The sequence below is a fragment of the Theobroma cacao genome, chromosome 4 (genome assembly GCF_053813885.1).
Source record: "Theobroma cacao isolate CCN51 chromosome 4, ASM5381388v1, whole genome shotgun sequence".
NCBI classification, from domain to species: Eukaryota; Viridiplantae; Streptophyta; class Magnoliopsida; order Malvales; family Malvaceae; genus Theobroma; species Theobroma cacao.
Window position 1 is genome coordinate 26,907,198 of NC_142642.1, and position 13,753 is coordinate 26,920,950.

At 32.3% G+C, this 13,753-nt stretch overlaps 2 protein-coding genes and 1 non-coding gene across 3 annotated transcripts; 2 read left to right on the top strand and 1 right to left on the bottom strand.

Moving 5' to 3' along the window:
• The first annotated feature begins 9,104 nt into the window (after window positions 1-9,104).
• MYB121 (myb domain protein 121) lies at window positions 9,105-10,392 on the top strand. The gene is made up of 3 exons (XM_007032797.3): window positions 9,105-9,319; window positions 9,482-9,611; window positions 9,710-10,392. The coding sequence occupies exons 1-3, from the start codon at window positions 9,181-9,183 to the stop codon at window positions 10,221-10,223; spliced, it is 783 nt and encodes a 260-aa protein (XP_007032859.3). The 5' UTR covers window positions 9,105-9,180; the 3' UTR covers window positions 10,224-10,392.
• Window positions 10,393-11,594: 1,202 nt separating this feature from the next.
• On the bottom strand, window positions 11,595-11,668 carry TRNAI-AAU (transfer RNA isoleucine (anticodon AAU)). The gene has a single exon. It is a non-coding gene; the product is annotated as a tRNA-Ile (tRNA).
• A 38-nt stretch (window positions 11,669-11,706) lies between these two features.
• Window positions 11,707-13,753, top strand: LOC18601750 (chaperone). The gene is made up of 2 exons (XM_007032798.3): window positions 11,707-11,899; window positions 13,214-13,753. The coding sequence occupies exons 1-2, from the start codon at window positions 11,787-11,789 to the stop codon at window positions 13,440-13,442; spliced, it is 342 nt and encodes a 113-aa protein (XP_007032860.1). The 5' UTR covers window positions 11,707-11,786; the 3' UTR covers window positions 13,443-13,753.

The window sequence follows — 13,753 nt, forward strand, 5'->3', positions numbered from 1 at the left end:
CTGTATTACTTAGTTGCCGCTAATATTCATGGGAGGAGTGGAAGCTTAAGCTACATTAGCCTCTAAGATTTATGGCTAATGGAACATGCCTTTAGTGGTGTTGCACTTAATCTGGGAAGGTTCATGATTGAAAGAATAAGGGGTGCATGCAGATTGGAGAAGATCAACTTGCCTTATAGAAATATCATCACTTATCTAGTGCAGAAGAAAAGGATTTGGAGTTCTAGATATGAGGCTGACAAGGTTAAAACTAGAAACCAAGCCATTTATTTAGGAAGCTTACCTAAAATGGGGTACAAACTTGATTGAGAAAGATACATTAAAACCCCCAAGGCTAGTCTAGGAAATGAATCCTCCTTATTTGCTCAACCAGAGGCAACACCATCTCAATTCTCAAATGAGGTAATCTTTAGTCTGCTAATGAGAATTGATGGGAAGCTCACTGATCAAAGAGCAAGAATTTAGAAAATTGAAGAAAGGTTAACAGAAATAGAAAACAAAATGAAAGAAAAAGAAAAAATGCCATCTGCACCAGCTGCTGCAGATAGCTTTGCAACTCCTAGCCTGGCTTCAGCAGGATAGGAAGCTGAGGTGCAAGCTGAAGGTCATGAACCTGAGGTGGAACAACCAAGAAAATCACCCTCACCTGAGCCTCAGGACAAGGATGAATCTGATCAAGGTACCGAAGTGCTTGGATCACTTAATGAAAATCCCCCCTCTGAACCCCAACCTCAATCAAAACCTCAACCATCTTCTCCACATTCTGAAGAGGTATCAATAATGGGACTATTCCATCAAATGGTTCGAGAGGAGCAAGCTGAGAATGAGGTAGCTAAGGCAAAAGCTCAGCAAGAAGCATCTCCATTAGCTCTTACTGTAAAAGGGCAATCAGGGAAAAGAAAAACAAAAGTTGCTGAAGAACCACAGATAAAGTCCAAACCACATGGCATGGGCAAGAAACAATGGCAACTAAAACAAAGTTCATCAAAAGGAGGAAATCATCTAGATTGGCTGAAAAGGCGAAGCCAACACCAATTTCCTCTCCTCAAGACACTCTTCTGATTTCATCCCCTGAACAGTCCCTTGAGAAATCACCACCTCAACCAGAATCCTCTCCTCGACCCCTCAATGTCAAATACTACACTGATGATGAATCATTTCCCTCATCCTCCTCTGAAGCTGATTAGGAATTGATGATGACAAAAAATGAGAGAAGTATGGTAGGGACTTTAAGGGAGAATTTAGGGGAGATAGGAAGTAGAAACTGTCTAGGGGCAGTTTAGGAACATTAATTGTTAATTTGTGTGAATATGTTGTTTGTGTCATGATGGCAATTGAACACTTAAATTTAACCCTGGTGTTTATGTTTTTGTGTGTAAAATGGGATGCTAATATGTTTATGCTATTTGGTTGTTGATAATTAAATATCTGATGATGTCTTACTATCTATGGTATTTCAACTGCTGCTTAGTATTTTAACTGCTGCTGATAAAAATTTGGTGCTGTACTGATATTGAGAAATGATGCTGATGATTGATTTCTGTCATGTTTTCATGAATGGAGAATGTTTGTGGATATAGATATGGATGCAAACTATACTACATTTGATGAATAATTAATGGCAAAAACAAAGTCTGGAAATGATATATTGTTGACAGACACTACTGAAATTTGGATGATAATATGTCAACATTCACCTGCTGTAAATCACTTTGTATTTCTACATATGTATACTTTGAATGAATAATGTCATTTTCTATATAACATGAATAAAATTTGCTGAAATAAATAACCAAAATATGCACACACAAAGGGGGAGTAATCCCCATTTTTTTACAAAATTGAAAAATAAAAAGACATTGTGTTATTAATCAAGGAATGTTTTGTCATCATAAAAAATGAGAGATTGTTGGCTCCATTAGTTTTTGATGATAATAAAACATTTTCATTTTATTTGTATCTAATATTTCTACTTGAGTGTACAGGATAAATTTATATGCAAATAAATAATCAATCGTTCAAATGTACATATCAAAGAGTATGGAAATAAGGAAGCCACAATTGATTAACAAGATAGAAGCCCTTTAGTCAATTAATGAAGAGTTAGTTGGCTAAGATTTAAATCAAAAGTTGACGGGCTGAAGAGTGTTGAGAAACAGAACCAACTTAGTCGACCAAGAAATAAGTTAGTCGACTAAGTGTACACTACCAGAACTACCAGAAACTAAGAACAGAAGACAGAGACGACTTAGTCGACTAAGATATTGGTTAGTCGACTAAGAGCATTCTGCTTGGAAGTTTGAATTCTGCACTAAAAGACAGATTAACGGCTAGAACCAACTCCCAACTGTTTCCAACGGCCAGAAAACTGTCAAACTACCATCAGAGTTGTTTCTTCAAGTATAAAAGAGGGTTCAAATGGCTAGAAGTGCATTGAAGGCTTCCAAGAACACACAAAAGAGCTGAAAAACCAGAAAACATCTTCTGCACTTCACTGCACTCAACACCAATCCTTGTAATTGTATTTTGCACTTCAACTTGTACCACTTAGATCAACATTGTGATCATAGGGACACTTCTTTTTCATTTCTCTTTATGTTCTTAGAGTGAAAAGGTCACTCTAAGGGGTTCAATCAAGCTAGGATTGCTTGTTTGTATTAAGGTTCTAACTTAGCCATGAAAAGTTAGGTGTTGGATTATAGTTGAGCTCGGAAAAAACTATTGTGAAAGATTTTGGCTAAGCCTGATAAAAGTCATTGTTAAGATTGGTGAAAGCTTGTGAATTTCACTAGTTCTTAGTGGATTGGTTGGAAAATCCTTAGTTGGATAATCAAGGTAGTGGATGTAGGTCTTGAACCGAACCACTCTAAATTCTATTGTCTTATTTACTCTGTTTTTGTTTTATTTTCATTCTTTTTTTTATCTTGCATTTGTCTACACTTGGAGACAATTTTTGAAAAAGCCAAATTGTGCTATTCACTCCCCCTCTAGCACATTTAATTGGGACCAATAGATTCAATTCCTTCCAAATGCTTTCTTGCCTCTAAAGGGGTGCTTTTTTCTAATGAGTAGAAACTCTGTGCATTGTGCAGTCTCTTTGAAGAATCTTGTTTTCACTTGCTTGTGTCTTGTCCTTTTCTTGGAAAAATTAGAGACTGATTTTGTAATGGTGGGGATTTGTCTGGTGCGCACCTTGTACAGTTTCTCTCCTTATTCAATCTTGGATTGAATGTCCTTTCCAAGGTGTGGCTAGAAATCGATGGCTTTGTGTTGGTGCTTGAACTCTACGGTTTCTTTAGCTCTCGACGGTTTTCCAAAAAATCATGGGAAACCAATGAGATTTTTTACCTCATCAAGATGTGCTCACTCCATTGGATTCGAGCTAATGAAGGCGATGTTTCTATTAATGAATCCATTTGGTGGACTAATCCGTGTGCACTTTTCACTAGGAAATCTTTTTCTATCTCACGCCTTGAGATCTCATGGCAACCTCCCTTGGATTGGTTTTTTAAATTTAATGTTGATGGATCAGCTTATGATAAACCAGAACCCTCTAGTTGTGATAGAGTTCTAAGAAATTCTTATAACCATGTGCTGGGTATCTTTTACGGTCCCCTGGGCTACCATGATTCCAATTTCCCTGAACTCATGGCCATTCTCCATGCTCTTTGCCTCTTCTCTTCTTCACAATTTTTTGGTGCCAAACTTATCATTGAATCTTATTCTAAAGTTATTCTTTCATGGGTTATTAATGTCTCTCAAAGGCTATGGACTCTTTGGTAAATCTTCAATGAAATTGATTACCTTCCTCACTCTTTCCCTTACATATCGTCTGCCCATGTTTTAAAAAAAGGTAATTTCTTTGCTGACTCTTTTGCCAAACTTGGAGTTGATCGAAGTTCTATGTTCTCTGCGATGTAGTAAAGATTGGGATTGTTGGACTCATGCTTTTCTTCTTGTGCTGTTTTCTATGATATGCTTTTGCCTTGCTGTCTCCTTAGTGATCTTTTGAGATGATCTATTCTTTTCCTTTGATGATTATGGCTTTTTCATCTTGGCTGCCCCTCCTTCTATGTTTCAAGGCCTTGATCATCTTTATCAATATGCATTCATGATGCCTATTTTCCAGCATGGATGCTATGATTTTGACATTGGCACTCTGTCACCTTTCTCCTGCAGAGCATAGTTTTATTTTGTTTAATTTTCAGACAGTTGTTGCTTTGTTATTTTTAAGACTTTTGCTTGTGAACTTTGAGCAAATCTATTCATTTGATCATCCATTTTGTACTCTTATTCCATTTAATATACTCTCTTTTCTTGGTTAAGCAAAAAAATAAATAAATAGTATAACCCTATGCTCAATGCCAAAATACTCCAACTCTATGATATCAATCTAGATATCATAAAAATCATGATCATAATAATTGAAAAGAATTCATTTAATGCATACTTTACTATTCATTATCTTACGATTTTTAATGTCAAATATTTTAAGATTATTGATTTTGCAAACCAAGGTTACTAAAAAGCTATAAAACTATCAAGTATTTCAATAAGCCTATATCTACTATTTCAGTAGTTTTAGTAAGTTACTTAATTTTGCTTCTTTTTTTTTTTTTTTTTTGAAATGCAAGTTTCATAAAATATTAATCATAAAAGTTATTAACAAAAGTACATCTATGATTACTAAATAGAAGATGAAGGTTATTAAAATAGTCATGCATTTTGAGGTTATTGATTTTGTAAATTAATATTATTGAAGAAGTTATAGAACTATATTTCAATAACTATTATCTTATGTTAGCAACATTACGTTACTGAATATCTATAGAATTTTCTAAGTAAGTATGTACAAGGTTATTAAAAAATAGATATAAAAAATATTTTGAGGTTTTAACTGTGCAAACAAAGGTTACTAGAAAACCTATAAAATTACTTAATTTTCACTAATTTTGTATATACTATTTCAGTTGCTCATGTTTTTAATTTTAATATAAGTTGTTGGCAAGGTACGTCCATAATTATAAAATAGTAGATGAATATTAAAAACAATAATTTTGCATTCTAAAATTATTATTTTTTAAATTTAGGTCACATGTCATTGAAGAACAAATGTTTATGTTAGTATTTTGTTATACATAATTTTATTACTTAATCATAATATTCTTTAACTTCCTTGAATATTTTATAATATTTCAGCAATTTCTCTTTTATAATAAGGTAAAAAACTTGAACCTAGAACAGAACAAATTTTTTTTCTGTGATAAATAAAGACTGTATTAATTAAAAAAAACATATTTTATTGGAAACTCTTTCATCATATAATTTGATAAGGATTATAGTTTTAGATACAGTTAACTCCTTAAAATTAAATGAAATAAAAACAGACATGTTGTTTTTAAACAGGAGTCTAACAAAATAAATTACTTAATATTTAAGAAGTTAATCGTAAATTTAACAAATAAATAAATAGGATAAATAGGGATGTTTAAATCAATCACTGCATGTTAACACTTTTATATACACTAGGATGGTGCCCGTAGCTATGCTACGAATAATATCATAGAAAATATTAATTATATTAAAGTTGATTTCAATTTGGTATCTTTAAAAGAGTTTGTAGAAAAAGTAATATTGTATTAGTCAATTGCATGAATGTCCGATTTTTACTGATAGAGGAAAAAATAAATTGGTATTAATTGAAAATAATTATTTGCTCTGGTTTCAATTATCGAAAACTTGCATCTACATATATGATTATAAAACAGTTAAATATTAAGAAATGAGAGAGTATATAACATGTACTATTGGCAGATTAAGATAAACAGTTATACAATATAAGACAATCGTATAATATAAAGATTTTATCAATATAAAATAGTTACTAATTTATAATAATATATCTTTTATATATAAAATGAATGGCTAAAGATTGTCAAATTTAGTTGATTTATTTGTTCAATGATGACTATGTGCTATGTATATTAAGAAATGAATAAACCTTATTGACTTTTTTATTTTATTCAATGAATTGAATGAATATTTATTGAAATTTAAACATTCATGTATAAAATAGATGTCTAAATACTATGGATTCAGGTTCATGCAAAATAAGAGGATATAAACAAAAAATAATATTAAATTGTAATTGATAAATATTAAATGAATCTATATTATAAATATTAAAAATTAAAAATTATTGTTTTCAAGTTTTTTTTTTACTGAAATAAATAAAAATAAAAAAAACCCTTCAAATGTAAAAAAACAACGCAACTTTGACATAAGGTGTAAAAAAAATTAATTCAATTGAGAATGATAACCAATTGACCTAATTAGTTATCCTATTTAAAACAGAATTTATCCAAAAAAGACGATAATCCTATCAAAGATTATTAGATGTATAATAAACTATTAAAAAATGAGAAAGTATATAACCTATACTATTAATAGATTAAAATAAACAGTTGTAGAATATAAGGCAACAGTGTAATGTAAAGATCCTATCAATATAAAATAGTTAGTAATTTCTAGTATTATATATTTTTTATATATAAAATGAATAGCTAAAAGTTATCAAATGCAATTGATTTATTTATTCAAAGATGACTATGTGTAATGTATATTGAGAAATGAGTAAACTTTTTTAACTTTTTTATTTTGTTCAATGAATTGGATGGATGTTTATTAAAATTTAAACATTCATATACAAAAAAGATATCTATATACTGTAGATTCAGGTTAATGCAGAATAAGAGAACATAGAGGAAAAATAATATTAAATGAATCTATCTTATAAGTATTAAAAGTTAAAAATTATTGTTTTCAAATATTTTTTTCTAAAATAAATCAAAGTAAAAAAGAAAAAAAAAACTCTTCAAATGTCAAAAGCAATGTAGTTTTGACGTAAGATGCAAAAAAAATTAATTTAATTAAGAATGACAAATGTCAATTAATTGACCCAATCAATTATCTTACTTTTATATAATGAATTGGATGGATATTTATTGAAATTTAAACATTTAAGTATAAAAGAGATATCTATATACTATAGATTCAGGTTCATGCAGAATAAGAGAATATAGACAAAAAATAATATTAAATTATAATTGATAAATATTAAATGAATCTATCTTCTAAACATTAAAAGTTAGAAATTATTGTTTTTAAGTATTTTTTATTAAAATAAATAAAAGTAGAAAAACAAAAAAAAAACCCTTCAAATGTCAAAAACAACTTATTTTTGACATAAGGTGTAAAAAAAATTAACTCAATAGAAAACGAAAGGTCAAAAAAAATTAAAAAGAGTTCTAATTGAATGACACTTGTCATTCAATTGAAGACTCAATTGAAAAAAATTAAAAGAAATTGAAACATCCTACTTTTATATATATTATAAAAATCTATTTTATAAGCATTAAAAGTTAGAAATTATTATTTTTAAGTATTTTTTATTAAAATAAATAAAAGTAGAAAAACAAAAAAAAAAACCCTTCAAATGTCAAAAACAACTTATTTTTGACATAAAGTGTAAAAAAAATTAACTCAATAGAAAACGAAAAGTCAAAAAAAAAAAAGAAGTTCTAATTGAATAACACTTGTCATTCAATTGAAAACTCAATTGAAAAAAATTAAAAAAAATTGAAACATCCTACTTTTATATATATTATAGATATAGGGAGAAGAGTTGCTAGTGAGAATAGTTCCTACTGACTTGCTGATGTGATTAAGGCTAACTCAACCGGGAAAGTATCAATCCTCGTGTTATTGTTTAGTATGAAAATATCAGCTAATTATACATGGGGTCCTCCGATTTCCTTAATCATATAATAATTTTGTAATGAGATCCATCTAGAACCCTGACATTCCACAGTACATATCTCTTCCAAGCTTTTGTAATTGTATGTAATTAGAAGATAAACACCCCACGGAAAGTATAACACGTTTTCTATGAAAAACCCCTTCATTAATTAATCTCTTCAAATAGTCACGATGCATATGGAAGCTTCCTAGAAGGGTTTCAAGAAATATCGTATTCCAACCGTCGATTTGAACTACTTGAAGGAAACGAAGGAGAATGGACAAGAAGAAACGACCTGCCTAACTTACATCTAATTGCCTACCCACAGAGTTTAATTTGAAGGGGAACTCAAAAAGAGGGAAGCTAGGCCAGTACTTCCTTTTTGTGTTTCCATATCTTTTTCGCCACTGTCAAATCAAGCAATATTTCTCACTAGATCTTGGTGGACATTGATCACAATATCCATATCTTTTTGATACCCTTGTTTTATTACTGTTTTGTTTTTTAAGAAAAAAGGGGCTTCATGTTACACATCAATACCTATATATAGGCATTCTTCAGTTAAAAATTGACTTCATCCAATTAATAAATGCCCTCACATTCCAAATAGGAAATACATACGGCGTACAAAGGCCAGATGTAGCATGGGTGAGTCATCAAAAAATGGTCCTTTTATCATATATTCAAATCCTCCATTACCCTAAATGGCATCCTAGAACCTTCTTTATGGTAATATAATAGAAAGTCATTAGCAATAAACAATGCCTAAAGCATGCAATTAAGAAGTGTGTACATCTACAAGTGTTCCGTAAGGATTGGGTGATAAGCCATTTTCAAGGAGACATCAACAACCCACTAGCTTTTTATCTCATTCCGGAGTATTATGCCTTCCCTTCGGTCTTTTTCCCCAAACGCCCTTAACTTTCAAAACAATTACACGTTTTCGGCCTGAAGACAAATGTGGTTTGAGTTGTGTTACGGAATCACGATAATCGGAGTATTGGCAATGGTGACATGGGCAAGTAGGGTGTCATGGGATGTAGTAACCAACACCTGTTGATTCCTGATTGGTCAAAAGAGATTGAGCTGGTAAGCACCTAGACATTTAACACTTGTGCAAAACTGAGAGGATGGGAAGGATCATGAAGAAGGGAAGAACTCAAGCAAAAATTTGATTCAAAGATCTTGTCTTAGTGGAAATGAGATCATCAGGGTCTTCTTTTTTTTAAAAAAAAAAAAAGAAAACCATGGAAGTGACATATGATTGAGGAGGAGAATATATATATATATATATATCAGAGGGTAAGGCTACGAAGTTTGTGTCATACAATTTGGAGACAACATTTTTATGAAGTGAAAGTGAAGTAGTAGGAGTAATCATAATGGTAGGAATGATGGGTTGGGAAGCTCCACAACAAGGATGGAGGAAGGGCCCTTGGACTCCTGAAGAGGATAAGCTGCTAACTGAATATGTTAACTTGCACGGAGAGGGAAGATGGAGTTCAGTTGCTAGGTCTGCAGGTAATTATATGTAGATATTATTGTTATTAATTACTTTTAATTTGGATCATTCCCTTAGCTTCATCACCAGCTAAACTAAATTAAGAATTCTTTTGGTTGACAAGAATGTTGTGAATTATAGCTTTTTCTTATTATGGGGTTTCACTGTTTATTTTTTATCAGGTTTGAATCGAAGTGGGAAGAGCTGCAGGCTTAGGTGGGTTAATTATCTTAGACCTGGTCTTAAGAGAGGTCATTTAACACCTCAGGAGGAAGGCATCATTATTGAATTGCATGCACTGTGGGGTAACAAGTAATACTTCTTTTGCCTTTCTTTCACTTTTAATTTGGATTTTTTATGTTATGATTTTCCATTGTTAATCTATTATGTGTCGTCCTTGTTGGAAACAGATGGTCTACAATTGCCAGATACTTGCCAGGGAGAACGGACAATGAGATAAAGAACTATTGGAGAACCCATTTTAAGAAGAAAGAAAAGTCCTCTCAGAAGCAAGAAAAAAGAAAAGCTCAAACTCTAAAGCTGAAACAACAACTGCAGCAGCAGCAGCCGAAGCCACAACCAGATAAAGACGAGATGAAAAGGGTATTGCCTGTTCAGACTGAAAAGGCAAATACCAAAGTAAGTCAAGTGACTGAGGCACAAGCAAGGCCAGAGATGGTTTTCATGTACCCAACTTTAGAGGATCAATGCTTGCCTGTTACGTCTCCAGCGGCTGCTGCTTCTTGGCTAGACCAGTATCTGGTAGATGAAGGCTTATGGGGTGGATTGTGGAACCTGGACGATCCACACGGTGGCCTGGATCAGGCTGGTAACTGCAACAAGATTGCAATGCAAAGCCAAGCAACAGCTTGCTCTTTTGGAGGGGATGGAAGCAACTTATACAATGGAGGCTACATCTTCTAAGCATAATTTTGGACCTTATTGGGAGCGTATTTCCCAATTAAGATGAATATTGGAATTTCTAGTGCATTTTACAGTTGAATTACTCGGTTTGTGAATTATGATAGCGTAGCATTGTTTGCATAAGCAGTTAATAAAATGATTATGGAAAAAAAAAAAAAAAACCGCTTTCTTCCATATGCATATAGGCTGGTTTTGTCCTCAAATTAAATCTGCCATAAGCTGAAATATTTTTCAAAATTCTGTGAAGAAAATTTCTCTCCCTTATCCTACTTTATACGCTTCAAGGGGTTCTAATCCTAATTGTCTAATTGTCATAATTGGGTACTTGAATATTAATATTATATGAGAGAAAATATCACAGAAAAATCAATAAAAAACGTCAAACAAGGCATCCAACTTAAAACTTACTGGTAATTAAAAGAAGCATAGGGGCATGTAAAGTTAAACAAACTTAAAATATTAATTAATGATCACAGGGGATTCCCTAACAAGAAGCATATAATTGAGAAGAAACGATCAATAGGGAATTCATTGCTTTTAATTAACAAAGCTAGCTGTTCCAGAGTTGACACTGGAAAAATTAGAATTAAGCTTGATACCAATTAATTTTCTTAATTACCAAAACCATTCTTTAATTTTGTAGTCGTTGATGATTCTGAGCTGCCATGGCACTTCGGGGAGAAAATAGATTATCAATCTCTTTCTTTTTTTCTTGCAGAAATTAATTAATTATAATTAAGTTGCTATAAGCATAAGCAACTTTTAGTTTTAAATTGTCGCTTAATTAATCCTTTTGCTCTTCGACATGGAATAATATATATGGTCCAGGAGTCCAGGTTGGAATCTTTGCCAAGTTAAACTATATATATAATTTAAATTTAGATCAGGATTGTAATTACTTAATTATAGTAATAATATATAAAAGAGGAAATGATAGTCATAAGAATAAAATTGAAAAGAAAATAGAAAACATGGTAGCTGATAAATTCAATTTGAAATATAAGTATGTGAAAGTGGCTCTGATCTGTTGTGTAGCCCCAACACGGCCATCATCAATGATGCTGAGGAAGAGGTAACAAATCCACACAGGCAAACAAGAAATAAAACTTATAGTAAACAATAAATAATAATAATAATAATAATAAGAAAACCCAACATCAAATTGATTCAATATGTACAAAATTTTCACATTTCTTCCACCAGAGTTAACATTTAGAAATTAAAGGTAAACACTTAAAATGATTCTCTCAAGTAGCCGAGTAAATCTTACGAGGCCCAAGCGAAATCAAAATAAAAAAAAAAAAGGGCCCAAATACGTTAAGTTTGCAAAAATAGGACCAAATACGTAAAGTTTGCAAAATTGAATAATCTTGGCCCATGCAGGTCTCGAACCTGCGACCTTCGCGTTATTAGCACGACGCTCTAACCAACTGAGCTAATAGGCCTACGTTGAGAAAATATTCGTAGATAATGTTACACAATTTTACAGGAGCCGACAGAAACGATAAGGTTGAGTTCATGTTGTAATGCTCTGACAGAAACGCAGCGCAGACAGAAGAAGAGATGGAAAACATAACAGCAAGCGAAATTGCAGGCTTTGGGGTTGGCACTTTGCTACTATGTGCTACAATTGCTGCCCCCAAAGTTGATGCTTTCATTTCTGCTTCACAGAGAAGGTGAAACTTTTAAAAACCATTTTTGTAGTTCTTAAGTTCAAACTTTTTTTTTTAGTTTATAAGTGATACCCAGATTGCAAAACGTCTTAAATCATTGAAAAGTTGATTTTTTTTTTATTTTGTATGAGTAACAGTCGGTATTTAGATTGTTAGTTTGGTTCATGAATTGTGACTAATTTAATTGTTGTTGTTGAGAATATGTAGATTTTTTATATTTTGCCATTAGTCTTTCTTGTTCTGTTGAATGGAACTTGGCTCAGTCTGTTGGTTTACGTTGGATGTACTTTTGAAATGGTATCATTTTATTTAAATTGCAATGTCATTTGCATTCCTAGGATAAGGTTTAATTGTGGGGTTGTTATGACTCTTTTACAAAATGATTGCTATATCTTTTGGCTGTGATTTCTGTTCTTTGTAATTGCCCTATCTCGAAAAGATGAACTTTCCCACATAGAATTATCAAAAAGATATCTCTCCCCATCTAGAAAATTCTGGTCGCATAAGCAATTCTAAGTTAAAAATGGCATCTCTTTGGAGGTATTGACCAGTGTCATCAGTTGTCGCATTATAACAGTGTAAAGGTGGCCCTGAAGTACTGGACTAATTTTAAACAGAATCCTTTAGGAAACCTTAGCTTGGGCTTTCCTCTTGCTGGTGTAGGTATCTTGCTACAGATCTTGTGGTTCATCTTTTGCTAAGAAATGCTCAGATACCTAAACTGGAATGACATAAGTTGCACAATAGCAAGTAATATGCTCCACCTTTCTGATTTTTGTAGGAGAATAAATTTAAGCCAGGGATACTTTACGGGGAAAAAGTGATAGAGGTATAGAATCAGTGTCTAAAGGCCGGTGCAAGTGAATGGACTAAATCCATTGCTTTCGAAACTGAGTTGCACATCAGCTTTAGTAACTTTAGTCGTCATGTGACAAAGAATGCAACCAAGCATTAATTCTTTAACCGATTGATCATCCTTCTATTGTCCCAATTTTGCATATTCATTTACTTGAGTTTTGAGGGAGACTTATTTGCTTGCCCTCCTTTGAATGATGAAAAAAAATACCCTCAAAATGAATGATAATAGCACTAAATTAACAGATGACATAATTCTGCAGATTGAACATCTGTTTATTGAATTATGGTTGGTAATATGTCTTAACTACATCATGAGGTTCCCAACCATAATTCAACTTTGCTAGAAGAAGAAAATCGCTAGCATGTGTTTCACTTTAACTCCCTTATAGTCCATATGATTCAGATCATTGTGATCCACCTTTGGTGCACATGCTGATGTGCAACCGCTTAAACTTGCAGTTCTTTGGGCATGTGCAAGAGATGCGGTGATCTAAGGATGATAGCATGCTCCAGATGTAGAGGAACTGGATTAATCAAAGCAAATGGACCATTCAGTTTTAACCTTATTGATGATTTATATAAGTCCTTTGCAAGTGCTGAATTGAAGGTAAAATCCATTGGATGTACAAAATGTCAAGCTAGAGGTCACTTCAGCTGTCCTGATTGCTCTAATATACCCAAAGTTTGATCTCAATCATGCCGCTGAAGACATATCTTCTTTTATGCTCATGCTTAATATAATCATGAGTTTTCTTCCTATAGCCATTGTACCTGAACTTCTTGTCTTAATACACTGGATATTGTAAACCCACTTGTAGATGGAGAATTGTCATAATGGCTCCTATTTATACCAGTTTCATCATCAATCACAATGTTATATATGGAGGTCTTGTGAATTCTGTCCCTTCACATTATTGTACTTAAAAACTTTTTGTCTGATTGCACTGGATTTGGTAATCCCACTTGTAGATGTAGATTTATGACAGGAGCTCTTACTTA

Coding starts and splice junctions, on each gene's coding strand:
- MYB121 (XM_007032797.3), top strand. CDS start 9,181: ATGGTAGGAATGATGGGTTGGGAAGCTCCACAACAAGGATGGAGGAAG. Junction 9,320..9,481: donor TTCAGTTGCTAGGTCTGCAG/GTAATTATATGT, acceptor ATTTTTTATCAG/GTTTGAATCGAAGTGGGAAG. Junction 9,612..9,709: donor CATGCACTGTGGGGTAACAA/GTAATACTTCTT, acceptor TGTTGGAAACAG/ATGGTCTACAATTGCCAGAT.
- LOC18601750 (XM_007032798.3), top strand. CDS start 11,787: ATGGAAAACATAACAGCAAGCGAAATTGCAGGCTTTGGGGTTGGCACT. Junction 11,900..13,213: donor ATTTCTGCTTCACAGAGAAG/GTGAAACTTTTA, acceptor TTAAACTTGCAG/TTCTTTGGGCATGTGCAAGA.